At 40.6% G+C, this 19,376-nt stretch overlaps 1 protein-coding gene across 1 annotated transcript in view; it reads left to right on the top strand.

The window, feature by feature from the left end:
- The first annotated feature begins 2,355 nt into the window (after positions 1 to 2,355).
- zdhhc17 (zinc finger DHHC-type palmitoyltransferase 17) overlaps positions 2,356 to 19,376 on the top strand; it is a 33,929-nt gene continuing 16,908 nt past the window's right edge. The window contains exons 1-8 of the mRNA XM_044186967.1: positions 2,356 to 2,510; positions 10,897 to 11,000; positions 11,687 to 11,809; positions 15,540 to 15,617; positions 17,027 to 17,171; positions 17,550 to 17,614; positions 18,359 to 18,521; positions 18,670 to 18,795. Of these exons, the coding sequence (XP_044042902.1) occupies positions 2,448 to 2,510; positions 10,897 to 11,000; positions 11,687 to 11,809; positions 15,540 to 15,617; positions 17,027 to 17,171; positions 17,550 to 17,614; positions 18,359 to 18,521; positions 18,670 to 18,795 (867 nt within the window). The 5' untranslated portion in view covers positions 2,356 to 2,447. The remainder of the gene's footprint in view (positions 2,511 to 10,896; positions 11,001 to 11,686; positions 11,810 to 15,539; positions 15,618 to 17,026; positions 17,172 to 17,549; positions 17,615 to 18,358; positions 18,522 to 18,669; positions 18,796 to 19,376) is intronic.

Here is a 19,376-nt window from a genome sequence, read left to right as displayed (position 1 = left end):
TAATGTGAATATTTTTTTTTAATATTTTAGATTTTAATAAACATTTTTTTATTGCTTTGTTGTTTTTTATTATGTATAATTTCATTAGTCTTGCTACCAGAATGTTGTTTTCTCTTGACTTTTCATATTGCTTATATTGATATTACTGTGGTTGAGTGTAACAGCTGTAGTATTTTGTCACTATTTATTAAATTGTTCTCCCTTTCTACCTGCAAAGCACATTCTGAACTACTTTTGTGCTTAATGTTATACATGAATAAAAAGTATATTCTTATTATAATTGGTAGTAGTATTAATAATGGTAGTAGAAGGCATTTTTGTTATAATATAGTTCCATTTTAGCGCCAAATGCTCTGGTCCTGACTTTATTTTGAAGGCTAAACACTCAATATCCTGTCTCTGTTCAATGACGGGGTAACTTGATGCCATGACAGGACACTTCCCTTGTTCCGCTCGGTGATCATCTGATTTGCCTGGCTGGACAGAGCATTGCAAACATGTGATCAGCTCACTCCACTTTCGCTGTAATCGCAGTCCAGCTGAACACTTCAAATCTTTAACAGAGATAATTTAGTTATGCATGTCGCGTCATACTTAGTTATTGTGTATGGGCATTGTGATCCTCTTTTCTGGGTAAATCCGTGTATGCAATGCATGTATTTAATATAGTAATTGAAGCATTAAGTGTAATAAAACACATATTTGCTCAAATTATATTTGTATACGTGGGGGTGAAAATAATTACTTACGATTATTTAACATCACATAAATACCAGTCAAGCATGCTTCTGGGAGTGACTGTTGTAAGCTTGTTATAATAGGCTCTATACTTGATATTTTTACTAGCTCCTGAGAACATTGGACGCACACTGTAAAATGTGTATGTTTAGCAACTGTTGTTTTCAGTGAGGGAGAGTGAGTAAAGAGGGCCATCCAGTGGCTGATGGAGGTTTAGGTTTGGTAGAGATATGTGTGATGGGACATGGAGAACATCTAGAGGCGCACAGGAGTAACTGTAATGCTTTCCATTGGCTGTTTCTGGCCTTCTTTATGAAATGTGAGATATCATCCAGTCATAGTCTGTAATTATGGAGGTGTCCCCATGACCATATACACTGGTGAACATGGCCGAGTTTTGCTTTGATTTTATTTATTGTATTCTGTTCTATATTCTTATCGGAAAAATAGCAAAAACATATATTTATTCATTAAATTGTTATGTTTTGTTTGCAATTTTTTAGTGAATGAATTTCCATTTAACGACCCCCCTGCATCCTAGACGCAACCCTGTCTCGTGGAGCTTCTGTCTCACCTTAAATGATTTAATCAGTCTAGCTTTCTTGGGGCGGTTTTGTTGTCCTGTGATCATCTAAATGCAGTTTGCGAGCCTTTTCTAACAGTGAATGTTTTTGAGATGTAAATGTAAAGAAATATCAGAAAATTTTGTCCCAAAATATTTGCTTCAGACAGCTTTGGTCTAAAACTATAAGTAATGACCTTACCTACACTATGTGTACTATGCATGTTTAATTAGTACACATAGGATAATCATACTTGTGCAACGACAGTAGCTGTATGAATGTGCATACTCAACTCGTGAAGTTTCTCTGAAGCTTTCCAGATTTGAAACAAACAAACAGCAAATAAACAATGCCTGCATAATGATTTGATAATAGCTGACGATGCTCAAACTACAAATCAAATTGGAAAGTGGAACCAGATTCCGTTTCTGATGTCTGCAAAGGGAATCTTGTCCTTGTACTTTTAAGCAAAACCGAATAGACCTACATGTATTTGAACATGTTTTGTGTTTGGCCACTAGGAGCGACCCATTTTAAAACACTTGAAAATAATTACACATGAACAGTTAAACAAAAAAGATCCCATAGAAGATGTACTTTTTGGGCTTAAGCTTGTGCTCACAAATAATATGAGCATGGCCCTGGAATGATCATAAGGCAGAATGAAATTAAGATTGGTGATGTACCACACACACAATGCACCTAAACACACTTTTACTGTTTACTGTAGAGCTGGTTGAGTCTGCTGTTGTCAAATGAATCAACTAACCCAGGGGCAAAACTGTACTATGGGTCCCTTTTGACCCCCGTCTTGCCTTCTCTGCAGTCGTCCATATACCCCGGTCTCCTCGAAGAACCCTGTGCAATGTGCAGACTACATATAGTATAGCCTACAGCAGCTACTCTTACATCAAACGTTAGAGGTAGTCTTTGCAATAATAATGCAATGTAAATGTATTTGATTCTATATGTCTTTTGCTGTCTAGTCGTATTCCCTGGCTGTGATATGATTATGTGGCCTTCTGTGTGTTATGCCCTGTCCTCAATCTGTGTTTTTTGACAGCTCCTCTCTCCTCCTCCTCCTGTTTGTTTCCCCCCTACACAACCTCTTCTTTCCCACAATGCTCAGCGAACATCACCACCAAGATGGCCGACGCTATGGAGGAATATGAGAAAGAAGCTGGCTGCGTCCCTATTCTCCACCCCGAGGTACGGTCCTTGGACTTCATGCCTTCGCACGGATATGTGAACATACACAAAACGTATTACACCAGTCTGTGTGTGGGTGGCTGTGTGATTTTACCGTGCTTTTTTGGAAAGTCGGATGCCCCCTGCAAAACCACCGGTGGGGGGTGGCAGGTAGCTAACGATGCTAAAGGTGCTAACGTTAGCCCCCTCCTCCTGCTGCATAGCAAGCTCACGCTGGGCAGATGTTCGTGTTAATGTTAACGCTAAGCTAGGTGGTACTTTCCGTGGTAGTGAAGCCGTGCAGCTAGTAAACACGATTGTAAGCTGTGTTTAAACCCGTTACGGGAAAAGTAACGTTAATCCTTAAAGTCATACGACGTTAACATTGTTGCTAAACTGGTGGTGCTGGTTGGTTTAGCTGCGATGATGTAAATTGATGTCATGTGTGAATGGGTAGTTCTATTACGCTTGTGGTGTCAAGTCGGCGGTCATAATAACATGTTAACAGCCATGAATGTAAAATAAAAATCCACTTTTTTTTCTTCTTGAAAACCGTATTCGTTTCATAGTATGAAATCTTGCAGTCACCATCAGCTAGCTAACCTACAACAGTTCCACTTTGTTGGGATTGTCAGTAACGTTATCTGTCAATTTGTCCTTTAGCATTCGTCGTTTCTGTCATCTCATAACGCTGGAAATGTTTCGTTATGTTTGGATTTAAAATACTGTGAATCAAGATGAACAAAATACTTATTAGATAAATCATATTTATCAAATAATGACTTAAGAAATAAAGGACACTGTAGCTGAAAATAATTAATTTTAACATTGTTAGCTAAACACACAAGCTAACATGGCAGGAACGTATTTGTGTAATGTTCATCTCTTTACCTAGCTAACTTGAAGTTGTAAACCTATTTATGTTGGCTTGCTTTTCTCTCAGCAGTCTTGTTTTGCTTGCTGGTTTGGAGCCAGCAGGTCAAGTGGGCTAATTTACCTTCATGCTTGGTCAGTAACTGTTAATCCTGGAAGTTTGTAGACCAAATGATCCATTGTCTTTAATGTCTAGTCAGTCCCCAAGATGTTGGCCGATGAGTTCATGTACATAGTGAAAATAGGTTGAAGTGGATATAGTGATTTACAGTATAATCTGCTTTTGACTATTGTAAGGTGAGAGTGTCTTGAACATGTGCTGCCATTTTAGCTGGTGATCCAAAAAGTTGAATTAAAGCACTGAATGTAATAGTACTTTACTCACTATGCCAATATGTAACTTCAGTGGTAATTTTGCTACATCTTGAGCAGTCAAATTGCCACAAATAGATTTACTTCTATTGCCGTATTAGCCCCCAGTTCATACATGACCCCATAATGGCAAAATTTGGTCAAAATAACCATAACGGCTAATTTGTGAAGGCACATACTGTACGTTAATCCTGTGTTTTTGTCAGGTTTGTATGAAGAAAGGAAACCCAGACAAATGAAGACAGCAGTTTGTAATGTTATCCTGCATCTCTTTATTTAGCAAGTCTGTTGATTATGACTAGAGATTAAGCCTAGTTTAATTTTGAGATTATGAGCACCTTTTCTACCTTAAATGCTGCAGTTAAAGTTAATAATACTTTACAACTGAAACAGTTGGGTTATACCCACATGAGGTGATCTGAAGTTATTTACCTACAACCTGACTTGTCTGAAAATAACGAGAGACAGAGAGAGACCAGCAAGTGGGGGAAATGAGATTCATGGTGTTGATAGAACTGAAACATACATGTATGTGGTATGCGGTTTGGTATTTGGGTTTATGAAGCTACAGTTGAAAACTGTGACAGCAGCGTCACGAATGCGTCAAACACTAGTTGAATATGTGCAACATGCTTAGAAGACTCTGTCATGTGCGCATTTTCTGTATGAAAGCTGTATGGCCTAGAGGATTTATTCCGGGCTGGCAAAACAGACTTGAGCAAGGCTTTACACTTCAAAATTTGCAGTGTGTTCTGAAGACTATAAAACACACACATTTAAGTCATTTTAGATAACAGCTTTTCCTAAATGGATGAAATGCAAATCTGAAATGCCTTTATTGATCAGTTTACACTAGGTAATTGGTCTTTCTGTGTTATTCCTGTTACATACGTGCACACCTAGTCCTCTACAAATTCGCATTTTTAAATAGCATTGTTTTCTTCTGTATTATAGATGAAATGCTTCCTCTCTGTAGCACTATAACATTCAGGTGTAGACTGACACAGTCATCTTGCTGTTAGTCCTTGCGACTGTTGAAAATCTTTCCTCCTTGACACTTGGGAAAGATCAGGTTTACAAGAGGGGAGGGTCTTCGTAATTAATGGAAATGCAATTCCCTTCTGTTCTTCGCTCCCTCGACACAATGAGTTTGTTTTTTCTGGATGTCACTGCTTGACCTGACCGGGAAGTCTGAGAGACCTCAGACCAACTTAGTCGAGTAGTCTTGTCAGTCTGGATTCAGCATTGGAGGCTGAGCCAGTGCTTGACGTTGCATACAGAGACACAGATACAAAAACACAGGAAGAGAAAGGTGGCTGCTTATTGTCAGCTGAAATTTAATACACACACAGGCACCGGTGGCAGAGGTTAAAAGAGGTAAAAGGTTGGAAAGTTTCATTTTTATGCAATTGACCTGTGTTGTGCAGGAGTGGCTGTAAATACTCCATAGTCAATCAAAACTTGAATTGTGCATCGGAGAAACAGTATATGGCATGGCAACTTTATACACAAGACCACAACGATTATTTTTCTCCAATCTTGCAAGAAGTATACTGTCTGCCATGAATTCAGAGGTGCCACGGCGCCGGCTTATTTAAATCATGGCACAGGAGCATTCACAATATGACCTTTTTACACATCTACCTGTCATTGAAGGAATATGTCTAACAGTAGTAGCTTCATCATAAATTGGGTTTATTTTCCTATATGCCTATACATGGTTGGCTTAAAGTTGCTCCTCTTTTCAGGAGGTTGGAATCTGGGTCGTCTCGTAGATTGTAGTGAGAGCAGAGTGAGGCTGAATGTATGAGGCACCTTAGTCAGAGCATCGGAAGTTTAGTTGCTCACTCAGAAGGGCCACGCACCTTTTTTTTTCCCTTTTCTTTGAACCAGTTCAACATGTCGAATCCAAACATTTTGTCTCTCAAGGAATGTAAGGGATAAATGTCCTCGGCTTACAATCTCATTTGAAAATGGAAAAGAGCGCTCTTCCATAAAAGGCACATAAAGGTAGGGGACATGCTCAGCCGCTTGATTTGATATTTCACTAGTACAAAGTTTTCCATGGAGCATTCCTATTATTTCCCTCATAAAAATAGTGTTTCCCCTCGGCTCCCTCCTGATCTACGGATGTAAATTGTGCCTTGAATATTGAATTAGTCGCTTGAAATGGCTCTAATTTCAGATCAAATCTGATTGTGAGCAATGGCTACAGCCAGCAAGAGGGAGAACACAATAACAATTTAGTCTCAGCAAAGTAGTCACTGCAGATGCAGTGAAAAAAACAATTATGATTTTATTTAATTTTTTTGCTGTCTGTTTTCCCAATTAAGAATCTAAATGTTAGTTTCAAATTGAGAATTGGAATAGGTCACCCTGTGGCTATATTACTACTACTACTACTGTCGATTCTATTGTAAACCAGCAGACATACGTTTTCAGAAATGGTGCCTCCCCCCAGGAGTGGTTGCCATATGTCTCACTGACCAGCTCCATTGACAAGAGCCAAGCCTGCTGCCTCACTGAACAGATTAGGTTCCAACCTAAAATCAATGGTTAGCGCAAAATGGATAATATGTTTAATTGATAATATCATCACTGCTGCCTGCCTAGTTGTTGTATGCACCACCAGTTAGCAGATACATAATTAAGAGGTGAAAAAATGCAAAGGCTGCAATTATCACTACAGTTACAAAATGCCATCATCAGCTTTTTAGATGGCAGGAAGGAATGAAGAGAGGGAGTGGGGCCGCCATGACTGGTAAAGGGTCAAAGGTTATCTCCATGGAACGTTGCGCTCATAGACTGTATGTAAAGATGGACGACCTGACAGCCCCCGAAAAGTCAAGCCAAAACATCTCGATCGCTCCCTGGTGGCTGGCTGCAGTATAGCCCCCCCCCCATGTTAGTGGATGGGACATGAGCCAAACTAAGAACTCAAAGTACACGTCAAATAAATTTTTCCCGAAGATGGTTTTTCTCATTTTAGGTAGTTCTTATCACACTGATGTGTGTTCAAGTGTTTATTTTCCTGATAAGTTTGGTTTTAATTAATTATTTGATGTTATAAAAAGGAGGGTTCACGTCATGATTGACAGCTGAGGCCAGCTTGCGATTGAGTCGGGCGGGTGCATGGGCGGGACCTCGATACCGCAGCTCCAACCCCGATCACTACTGCGCAGGCTCTGGCTCCAAATGATGTCACCACGGCAAGATGGATGCTCCCGTATCCGGGATATTTTGGCTTCATTTTTGTACAGTGGGAGGAAGTGGAGACGCGTCGTCCATCTTTATATACAGTCTATGGTTGAGATGGAGAAAGTTATTTAACATCTGGTGCCTGAGGATTTAGAGCCCTCTTCCCCCTGTCCCTCGACTGACAGGAAAGCAGTTTCCCTGTAGAGGAATTGCGAGCACTTTCCCTCAATTGAATATCCAGATGAACGATATTTCTCCTGGGCTTCTGTTTGTCAGTCGTAGGAAAAAAGCTCAGCACAGTCCCGATCATAAACTGAGGGACTCTCACCCTCTCTCTGGCAGCTACACTAGTCTGAATAGCACATGGGGAAGTTGAAACATCATATGGATTTGTAAGTGACCAAACTTGGCAGTGAAAAGTACAAACACCTCCCGGCAGCTTTGAAACTTGAAAAAAATACAGGAATAAAAATATGAAATGGCCACCTTCATATCCCCTCTGTCACATCCTCCTCCTCAGTCTGAGTTACACTCTAAAATAAAATCCCTCCTCTGCTGGTCTTAGCTTCTGTTTTTCTTTTTCTATTTGTCCCTTGTATTATCATGGTAGTATCACATCAACATTGATACCTTTTCTCCCTACTATTGATGATTTGTAATGTTTGGGATCTAGGAATTAAAGCTTATTATGCTGTTATCTTTGGATAACACCAGAAAATGTGAAGAGGATGGATATGTCCGAAAGGACGCAGTAAACTCACTGTTGACTCGTCCAGGAGACGCACCAAATTTTCCCCTAATAATGCTACATTGTGAACAACAAATCTGTGTTGAAATCATAGAAATAAACAAAACAAACCATTTAGTCTGATTTAAGGATTCTTGGATACACTTGGAGTTTGATCAGTTCCCAATGTGCTCTGGTGAAGGGGGGCAGTCCATCAATTTATCAAACAACCAAAGCAGGCCCCACTAGCCTGCAAACATGCAGGCGACGCGGCGGGCGTCACAGATATCACCTGGAAGCTAGAGGCAGGCGTTCAGTTATGCGACGTGGCTTTTGAGTGTGTGTGTGTGTATTCCTGTTATGAGCGGCACCTCGTCCCGGTGCTGGTTAAAAGTTAAAAAGTTACTGTCACGGGCCTGGTCCGTGCCCTAATGTAAGAAGCACTTAACACACACACACACACACACACACACACACACACACACACACACACACACACACAGAACTTGCATTATCCAGATCTAACTGAACTTACATCTTGCCGACATTTAGATATATCTGTTTGGTGTTTGAGTTTTACCAGCCACACCGGGAAGCTCTTCCATGCAGATTAAGCATACATGTGAGCACTGTTAGAAATAATAGATTACATTTAAATAGCACAACTACAAATTCCATTTGTAAAGTTTATTAAGAAATGCCTCCCCACCTGTTCTCTCTCTCCACTTGTCCATGCCGGTGTCCGCTGCATACAAGCTGATAATATTCGAGGTGTCAGACTTGACTTACCAGCAGTTTGTCTTGCTTAGCATAACTGGCCCGTTATTCAGCTGTTGTCATTGAATATAACGCCATGTCACTATTATATTTGAATATAATTGATTAATATTAAGTATACCACTAATGCAATGCGTTAATAAATGTGAGCTTAATAGGTCTTTTTCACAACAGACAGTTGGACTTGTCATAGTCATAAAAGCACAGGTGTGACTAACAACATTAACAATGGCTCTGCTCCAGTCAAGTGTCCCAGTGAGCCGTGACAGTGAGTCAGCATGCTCCGTACCAGGACCCTGACACTGAAGCAGCCAAATGGAACTGAGCCATCATTCATTTCATTATTTACACCTGTGACATGAAAAAGGCCTATTGATCAATTTTTTGTGATCACGCGTGGCGCAATCATATCTAGTTTAATACTATGTCGACCACAAATACAGGCCTTTAGTTTAATTTATAAAAAATAATCACAATTTAAATTGGCAATCAAAGTATTGGTCAGAAAAAAGGACAAACCTAAAATTGTTCAGCCTGTGTAAAACAAAATCCGTCTGTATTAGCTTTCCTCATGCACCCTCTCCATTTTGTTTCTCCACCACCATTCCCCATGGTGGCAGAAATGCTGGCTCAGCACATCCTTTTAGCTCTGTAGGGAAGCCCAAGCTAAACTCAGAGGTGAGATGGCACAGCTCTAAGTCTCCGAGGCCCTGTCGCCTCAGGCTGCCCAGCAGCTCTGCACGCGCCTGCCATGTCCTCAGCCCCCCAGAAGCTGCCTCAGCGTTAAATGCATGCGTGCAGCAGCACAGTCAAAAAGGCTTGAATGCACAGTTTTGACTCCAAAACGGTTATTTCTGTGTCTACCTCTCAGTTTTGGGATGTTTTAGTAAATGAAACTAAATTCAATTACTTGGGTTTCTCTGCGACAGTAAATTAGAAGTGACTTAAACTGGTTTAACATTAGCTTCAGCTCTCATTCAGGTCACAAAGTGAAGAGTCAGAATGGCAAAAGTCAGCGGGTGCTCTGTTTACCAGATGCAGCCCTGGTTTCCGGGTGATGGAGGCTAATTGTGGTTTCCTTGGTGTTACTATGGAGGCAAATTGAATGTCAGTAGCACAGTCTCTGTGTGACAGATTAGATCTTCAGCAGCAACAGGACTCGACAAGCCTGTCTTTCTTTGTCCTGCAGCCTTTATTTTCCTCTTTAAATTCTGTGAAATGCAATTATTGAAATTAACGCTTAAGTGTCTCGGAGCTCTGTCCTGTAGTTCAGTCTTGCCGCCCTTTGGAAGCCTGTCCACACTGTACTATACATGCTATATTGCTCTTTGTTTAAATCTTGCTAACTTAAATGTTGATAGCCTTGCAAGTATCGCAGCAGTCTTGTGTCTTTATTGTTCCCAGACGAATCCAATTCATAGACATTTTTCACAGACTTTCATAGCAGAAACAGCCAAATGAAACTAATAACATTAAAAAGGGCTCAACACACCTGTGTTTGACAAGTAGTCAAGATGTCTATTCCACTATAAGCGCCTACACACCCACGCAGGGGTTTCCTCTTATGTTGCCTGAATTGACCTCTTCTCAGCACTTTGCGGATGTGGACAGATTGTGCTTGACTGACAGCACCCTCACTCTCCTGTTTAGTTTTGTTGCACCTGTCGTCGAGACAAATTACACCATTATCATTTTTATTAGTTCATAGCCTTTGGTGATGTCATGTGATTCCCACCACAGCTGCACCAAACCTCAACCTGACTAGAGGTCTAATCAGATTAATAGAACACACGTGTGTGCGTTTGCAGGGCTTTTAAGTTTCACTGCACGTTTTCTCCCCTTTGCCATACTGCTTATACTTTGGTACCTATCCCCTTAATATCTCTTTAGGGCTGTAACTAATGATTATTTTCATTATCGATTTTCTCGAGCAGTCTGAAATTAAAAAAAATAATAAAATAAAATGGCATTCACAATTTCTCAGAGGCCGTAGTAATGTCTTCAGTTTGCTTATTTAGTCTAACAGTCTTAAACCTTAAGATATTCAATTTACTGTCATGTACGACAAAGAAAAAGTTGTCACATTTGAGAAGCTGGAATCAGAATTTGTGGCATTTTTGCTTGAAATGTGACTGCCGATAATGAAAACAATGAATCAGTTATCAAAATAGTTGGCAATTAATTTTCTGTCGATCAACTAATCGATTAATCGACTAATTGTTGCAGGTCTAGGTGTATATAACCATTGTTGGAAATGTCACATATCATCCAGCAGGTCTGCTCTGTGGCATTATTGGACTTACAGGATTATTTGTAAACAGTTTTGCAATTGAATTTCCAGAAAATATATCAATATTTTGAAAAAAAAAATATGTGATGTACTGCGCTAGAAGATTTGATGTATGTTAATAAACCCCACCCCACCTGCCTGCCCACCTGGTGTTTCTGTCTTCTTTTCAGGAAATCAAACCCCAGAGTCATTACAACCACGGCTACAGTGAGACTGTTAGTCGTAAAAACCATGTGGATGACTACAGCACCTGGGACATTGTCAAAGCCACACAGTGAGTGGATAATATGGGTGTTTTTTTGATGCAACCTCAGGAAATGATGCATGAATTAGTTGTAAATGTCATAATTCACACATTTAGTCTCAGGAAAGTTGTCAACAGGGCTGTTACTTTTTATTTGAAATTTGAACTTTATCTCATCAATGAGCAATGTCAACTGTACAACCTCGTCTTACTACTCACTCACTGGCCTAATGGGAGCCTTCATCATTACTAGAGGGGGCAGCATGTTTACTTGTTCGTTTATGTGTTTTTGTGTTACCCACAAATTTTAAATCCGAAACTAACGCCACCATTTCTGATTCAGAAAATTCCAAAGAAGTAATTCACAAGCTTAAATAATGAGGGAATGTAGGGGGGAAGAGGAGAAATGTGGAAATGTCCATCTGATAAGACGGATAAACGGAAGCTTTGTCTGGGACGTTGCTACATTTGACAACAACAGATTTATGTTGTTTTGATTTGAGGTTAGGAATATCCGACAGCCAGTGATAAGTTATGCTGCAGTGTGGGCGTCTTGTTTGGGTCTGAGTATCTGTTTATCTGTTTTTTAAGTTGTTGTTTTTTTTATGTATGTGTGCATTTTCTCAGTGTGTCTAGGTTTTATGTATTTAATCCTGTGTTTGCACGTTTATTTGTGTGTGAGGAGACTTTAATCGCTCTCGGCCCCTCTTCCTCAGGTACGGCATCTTCGAGCGCTGCAGGGAGTTGGTGGAGGCCGGCTTCGACGTTCGGCAGCCAGACAAAGAAAACGTAACACTCCTCCACTGGGCCGCCATCAACAACAGGATAGACTTGGTCAAGTGAGTCCAATCATGTTTTGTATGAAGTTGGTGGTGGCAGTAGCAAAGACGTTAGAGACCTGAGCTCGCGGTTTGAGCGCTGCGAGTCTAAAGCCCAGGACTGGCTGGAAATATGGTTGTACTGGTCAGTTCCCAAGTGTGAGTTTGTAATATGAAGCAGAAGGTCACTGGAAAAAGAAGTGTGCTCAACCAGGTTGGGGAGACAGACTTCCATCTATGGTGCCAAATTAAGAGCCTCTCACACTGCACTGCTGACGCACGGGTAGGACTGCAGCTAAGGATTATTTTCATTATTATTTAATCAGCCTATTATTTTCTTTATTTATAACAGCTGATCAACTTTTCATGACAGCTGCAGTACAACTTGGGGATTTTGTTTTGTGGAAAATATTTTTGGCTTGGTATTACATGTCTACTGTATGTATTGACTTTGACTGTCTGGCTATCGTTGGTGATTTTAACATTCATGTGGCTAACTCTAAGGACAGCAGAGAACTGCAGTATACTCTGGACAATCTGGACCGACTCAGCATGTGTCATGGCCCACCCACAGCAAGGGCCATGCACTGGACTTAATTATGTCACAAGGTCTTAATATTTCTAAAGGTGTTGGTTACTGATGTCGCTCTCTCTGACCACTACTGTGTTTTCTTTGAGATGACTGTCACTACTGAGATCCATACCAGGATGGATGTAATATCAAGGTTGTATATCAATGAGAACACCTGTAGGCTACATCATTCATCCAGCTTTTCTCCACATTACCTGCTCTCACTTTGGCCTCTGTCAGTGATCATGTAGATAACTTGAAAATTACAAATATCGTTGATGTCATTGCACCTGCAAAAGTCAAAGTGATCTCTGGTAAGCGAAAGGCACCGTGGAGAAACTCCAAAAAACAGAGCGCCGGAAAGCTGAACGCAGGTGGCGGCAAACAAAACTCACAACATTTACTACACATCTACAGTTTGGAATTGAAGAGAGCTAGACAATCATTTTCTTTCTGACCTTATCAACATAAATATTAATAATGCACATGTCCTGTTCTCCACTGTTGATAGGCTGACTAACCCCCGATTGAAAGTAGCCCCTGAACTGCTCTCCACTCATTCGTGTAATGACTTTCTTCCTTTTTTGCAGCAAAGATTCAGAAGATTAGACAAGAAGTCAGAACCTTTATTTCAAGTAATATTTCTGTCACCTCTGCATACTAACAAAACAAATTAAGCAAACATGTCACAGTTTAATCCAGTTGACTACAAAACACTAAACAAAGTGGTGTTTCAAGTCGTCTACCTGCTGCCATGACGTGAGCTTTTTAAAGAATGTTTTTAATTGTATTTTACCAGATTTCCTGCAAATAGTCAACAGTTACCTTTTTAGCAGGTGATTTCCCAAAGGCCTTGAAAAGCGCAGTTATTAAGCTCCTAAGGATAACCTTGATGCCTCAATAATCACTAATTACAGGCCCATATCAAATCTGCCTTTCCTAAGTAAAATAATTGAAAAGGTTGTCTTCCTACAACTTAACAGTTTCCTAACCTCCAACAATACTCTTGATGTCTTCTAAGCTGGATTTCAGTCCCACCACAGCACTGAGACCGCTCTAGTAAAGGCTTTTAATGACATTTGTTCTAATGCGGACCGCAGAAAAATCTCAGTTCTAGTTCTTTTGGACCTTAGTGCTGCGTTTGATACAGTAGACCATGACATACTAGTAAGCAGACTGGAAAAATGGGTAGGGCTGTCTGGCACAGTCTTAAACTGGTTTAAATCTTACTTACAAGACAGAGACTATACTGTATCACTTGGTAACTGCGTATCTGAGCGAACAAAAGTGGCTTGTGGAGTTCCCCAGGGGTCAGTCCTTCTCTTCTGTTCAATCTGTACATTCTGCCACTAGCCCAAATTATACAAAACCACCGTATTTCTTATCACAACTACGGCCCAGTAGACTCACTGGATGCGCCACAATTTTCTGCAACTAAATAATAATATAATAATAATGATAAAACTGAAATAATTGTTGCCAGAAGAGAGACTTAAAGTCACTGCTCACCTTGAATCCCTCTCACTGAAGACTAAAAACCAAGTCAAAAATGTTGGTGTAATTATGTATTCCGATCTAAATCTCAGCAGACACAACAACACAATTACGAGATCTGCCTACTATCACCTTAGAAATATCTCCAGAATTAAAGAATTCATGTCCAAGCAGGACCTTGAAAAACTTTATTTTTAGTAGGCTTGACTAACAGTGTCTTCACAGGTCTGTCTAAAAAGCTATTAGACAACTAAGCTAATCCAGAATGCTGCTGCCAGGGTTCTAACCAGGACTAAGAAAATGGACCACATCACACCAGTGCTGAGATCACTGCATTGAGTTCCTGTGTGCCAAAGGATTGATTTTAAAATTCTGTTGCTTGTTAATAAAGCACTCAGTGGGTTAGGACCAAAATACATTTATGATCTCCTTCATCGTTATGAACCCACCAGACCTCTTATGTCTTCAGGTGCTGGTCTCCGTACTGTTCCCAAAGTCAGAACAAAGCATGGAGAAGCAGCCTTTTGTTTTTATGCTCCTCATTCCTGGAATAAGCTTCCAGAAACTCTTAGGTCTGCCCCCACATTACAGTCCTTTAAATCAGGGCTTAAAACGTTTGTGTTCGCCGGTGCTTTTTAAGAAATCCTGGGCAACTATGGCTGAAACGATTCCTCGAGTAACTATTACTAAAAATCATCAATTCTAATGATTTGTATCGAAGCTTCGTGTAATCCTCACGGATGATTATTACTGTCGCACAGCGCGCTTACGCTGTGTGATCAGAGACGGTGTGGTTTGACAGCGCGGGTTACAAAGAGGAGGAAGAGAGAGAAAATAGCGAGGGGCGCAGAGAAGAGACAGGCCAGAGAAAGCGACAGAAGATAAAATGTTGCAGTCAATTTGTGGAAGCCTGAGCTCCATTCATGTTATTATGATAGTCACAGGGTGTTTGCTTTTGCTTTTATTTCAGTTTTTTTTTTCTTTAAAACCCAGAATGTAATATGGCACTTAAATGCACTAAATGGGTTTAGTAGTTGTCGATTTTTCTAAAAATGAAACCAATTAGTTGTTCATTTTAAGAGACCTGTCTTATTTTCTCTTTTGCATATTTACTATTGCTCTTTAATAAAGCAAAAGTATTTCTTATCCAGATAATCGATGGAATAATCAGTAGAATACTCAATTACTAAAATAATCGATAGTTGCAGCCCTATGGGCAACACTCATCTGCACTGTAATATTTAGCTATTTACTTTTCATTATTTTCTTGTAAATGTGTTTTTAATGTACTTTTCACTTTTCAATTCCTAATGTTTCTAACTTTTATCTTGTGGATCTCTTGTCTGTACTTTTGCATTTTTTAATTGTAAACTGTTTTACCGTTACTTTTTTTTTTTTTTTTTCCTTCTATAAAGTTCTTTGAATTGCCTCAGTGTATGAAATGTGCTATACAAATAAAGTTGCCTTGCCTTGCATACTGTGTACAGTTTGTATGGGCGCCAGGTCTCGGCACGTGCAATGTCCTACTGCTTCCTTTTCACATCAAAAGACCAGCCAACAGTCTATCCATTGTCTACCAATTATGCAGCCCACACCTAGATTAGATTGACAAGAATCAATAAGAGGTCAGATTTATGGGTAGATGCAGTATAACGTTTCACCTGATGATTGTGTTTATATGTGCAGGTACTACATATCAAAGGGAGCCATAGTAGACCAGCTGGGAGGAGACCTCAACTCCACACCTCTGCACTGGGCCACAAGGTAACACACACTCACCACAGAGAACACATCTGCCATTTGGTGGATTTATTTATTCCATCAAATTTCTTTTACTAATCAACAGTTAATAACAGAACTGAAGCTGAGAGACACCTATGTTAGCTTCTCTCTTCTGGCTGCCAGTACATTTTAGAGTTATTATTTGATTGCACTTTTCAGAGATGTGACTGTCAAGCACGGCAAGGTCACTTGTACCAAAATCCAGGGCCACCTTGCCTGAGGAGATCAGGCCAGCTTCCTCGGTGTCTCGTTCTAAATCACTCCTACAAACACACATTTATGAATTTATTCCTAGACTTGTCACCATCATCTCCTTTATTGGTGTTTTAATATTCACTGCTCGTCAACATTGTTAGTTTACGACTAGATCCTCCATCTCAACCTGATCGTATGTATAAATGTCTTCCATTTCCTGCCTCCTCTTTGTAATGATCACTCAGTCATGCTGTAACTGGTGAGAAGGGACAGGTCTCATGAGATCCACCCGCCCTCACCCAACCAGACGGGGGCATGAAGCGCTCTCGTCCTGAATTATTGATAGATTTGACAACAGGCATCCGTACAATTGCGGGTACACAGACACTCGGGAGTCCTGTGTCACCCTCCACCTTCAGCCCCCCCCAAACCTACCTCCAACTGCCCAGTGACCTTTAAAAGCCCCCAGCCTCCTCTGTCTGTATTCAGCCATTTAGACACATGCTGGAGCTAAGTGCTGGGTGTTGCAGGCTTTGTCTGCTCAGGTTTACACACAGAAGATAACTGTCATGTTTTTGTGCAGTGAGAGTTCTCACTTAGACGATGAAATAAAACCAATTCAGTCTTTCGAGTATTTATTGTCCTATGGGGGGGAAGTTTACGTTGCATTTTAAAAAAACTCAATATACTGTATGCAATAAAAGCATGTAACAGATCCTCTGCCACACCACGGAGACAAGCATCAAATGATAAGAGCAGACAGGGAATCAATCTCTCACTGTCGCACCAGCACATGGGGCTACATCATTTATGTGCAAATATAGCAGTTTAATAGTAGTGGGAGTAAATGAGACCCTGATCTTTGGACTGGTCACCCACTCAGCTTCTAAGTGGGTGATCAAATGACAATGGCTTTGCCCTTCTTAACCCCAAACCTCTAAAAGACTGGAGTTATTTATTCCTGCATGTTACTGGCTATTTTCACCAAACTACAAATAATCTCTTCGACATAAAACAAGTTTGCGAAAGCTCAAAAGAAACTGAGCATATTACTGATCTTTAGATATATATATGATTCAGATATAATTCAGTCTTTGAGGCTGAGTAGTGAGGAATAAGATGTCGGAATAAGACGTCATGTGAAATTTCTGTATCTCTTTTAAAGTGATGTTTATTTTGTGTTTGTCTTCTCCCAGACAAGGCCATCTATCCATGGTGGTGCAGCTCATGAAATACGGCGCAGACCCGTCCTTGATCGACGGCGAGGGCTGCAGCTGCGTTCATCTGGCCGCTCAGTTCGGCCACACCTCCATCGTGGCCTACCTTATCGCCAAAGGACAGGTAGGAAACACCAACACTGCAGCTTATTTGTAAGGAAAAGAACATAATCTTAAAATGCATAAAATCTTCCTTTTCACAACAGTGAATGTGCTTGTCTGACAGGAGATCTTTAGTATGATCACTATGGTCCACCAGGATATTTTTTAAATGGTAATTGCTAAAATAGGAACTAAACAACCTCTGTTGCTTTATCATCTCTTTTTCCTGTTTGTGTCTGTGTCATTTGGGTTTTGTCAGTCACTTGGGGACAAGTCTGTGTTTTGAAAGCATTTTGTACCAATGCTCTCCATCAGGGGGCGCCCTATTACTTCTGTTTTCCACCTCTTACTTCTCCTTCAACTCCTTCAGTTCTTTTACTGTATCTCTCCTCTATATCAGGATGTGGACATGATGGATCAGAACGGCATGACCCCTCTGATGTGGGCGGCTTACAGGACACACAGGTGTGTACGTTTAGAATTTGTGTGCACATGCTCCACAGTTGCTACTACAGCAATACATTTTACAGTTGAATACATTTCGACCTCAAATCAAGAAACTGACCTACAAGCTAGAGCAAATAAAACAAGACATTTGAAGATGTCACCTTGGGCTACGGGAAAGTATGACAGGCATTTTGCATTATTTTATGACATTTTATTGACCAAAAGATTAATCAAGAAAATAATTGGCAGATCAGATAATCAATAATGAAAATATTTGTTAGTTGCAGCTCTAATCACCATTTAACTCCTGTGTCACAACAAGAGGACTTTAAACCAATGGTTCTGTTATCAAGTGTTAAATATGAGCCAGATTCAAATCTTTTCAGGTGCTGTATGTGACATTCACTACCACTAAATGTCGCACTAGAGCACCAGCATCTCGGACCAAAACAAATGGGCGCTACGGCGCACCAGATTCCATTGAGAAAAGCAGTAATTTTACCTTGCAGATAATCGAAAAACACATCATTCAAACTGGACAGAAACCAAATAAAACTCACCAAAACCGTCTTTGTTGGTCTTTTTAACTGTTCCAACAATCAGCAACTCTGGTTTGGTCAAAATAAATCCTTAATTCACAGCATTAGATGAGAAAAGAAACAGCTGTCCTCACAGATGAACTGTTTCACACGAGGGACTCACGCGAGGCCGCAACTCACTTGACTCGGCTTGACTTGATTTTTTTTTTCCTCTGTGTGACAGTGTGGATCCCACCCGGCTGCTACTGACCTTTAATGTGTCTGTCAACCTGGGCGACAAATATCACAAGAACACAGCGCTGCACTGGGCCGTGCTGGCCGGCAACACCACTGTCATCAGCCTGCTGCTGGACGCCAACGCTAACGTTGATGCACAGAACATCAAGGTAATGCCTTTCAGGTGGCTTGATCCACTGTCTTCGTGTACCTTTTATTGCCATATTATTTGTCTGATTATAGTAAAATTTATGTGGAGCTTTCAGAGTATTTTGTGATGGTAGATGTGTACAGACTGGTCTGTTGGGTTTTTTTTAGGGCGAAACACCGCTAGATCTTGCCAAGCAAAGGAAGAACGTTTGGATGATCAATCACTTACAGGAAGCGCGGCAGGCCAAAGGCTACGACAGCCCGTCCTACCTGAAGAGACTGAAAATGGACAAGGTACACAGACACACACACACACACACAAACACATGCTCAAATACATTACATTATACATCAAAAGAGAAGGGCAGGCAGTCAAAGAGTAGAAAAACCATTAAGCAATGTGAATTTTGAATCCTTTTAGTTGGATCACATGTAACCACCTAATCTTTGCTGTAAAGAGACACACACCCTTGTGGCTCCCTGTTTGACTGCCCACCTCTGTCTCAGTTCAAACAGACATGCTCAGACCAGCCTGTCCAGGTTGAACTTTTACACTGCTGCAGTATCGCAACATATCTGGGGTTGGGATTACCTTTCAGTCTGAAGCTGTCAGTTTGTCAGCAGGTTACTACTTTTCAAGTCCCCCGATCCGACAGTCTCACAGGAAGGACACGTCTCTTAAATGACGGGTTATGTTGAACAATACAACTACCGAAAAATACAGGAACAAAGTAACTTTTATACCGTCCAGTCTGACCACAGTAGGTGGTAATTCAGATGTATCCTGATAAATAACATCTTCTACTCAAGTTTTGAAATCAAAGAAAGGAGGGGACCTTCACATATTTACTTACCTGCCAGTGTGTGTGTGTGAT

The sequence above is a fragment of the Siniperca chuatsi genome, linkage group LG23 (assembly GCF_020085105.1).
Source record: "Siniperca chuatsi isolate FFG_IHB_CAS linkage group LG23, ASM2008510v1, whole genome shotgun sequence".
Lineage (NCBI taxonomy): Eukaryota > Metazoa > Chordata > Actinopteri > Centrarchiformes > Sinipercidae > Siniperca > Siniperca chuatsi.
This window is presented reverse-complemented; position numbering and strand designations above follow the sequence as displayed.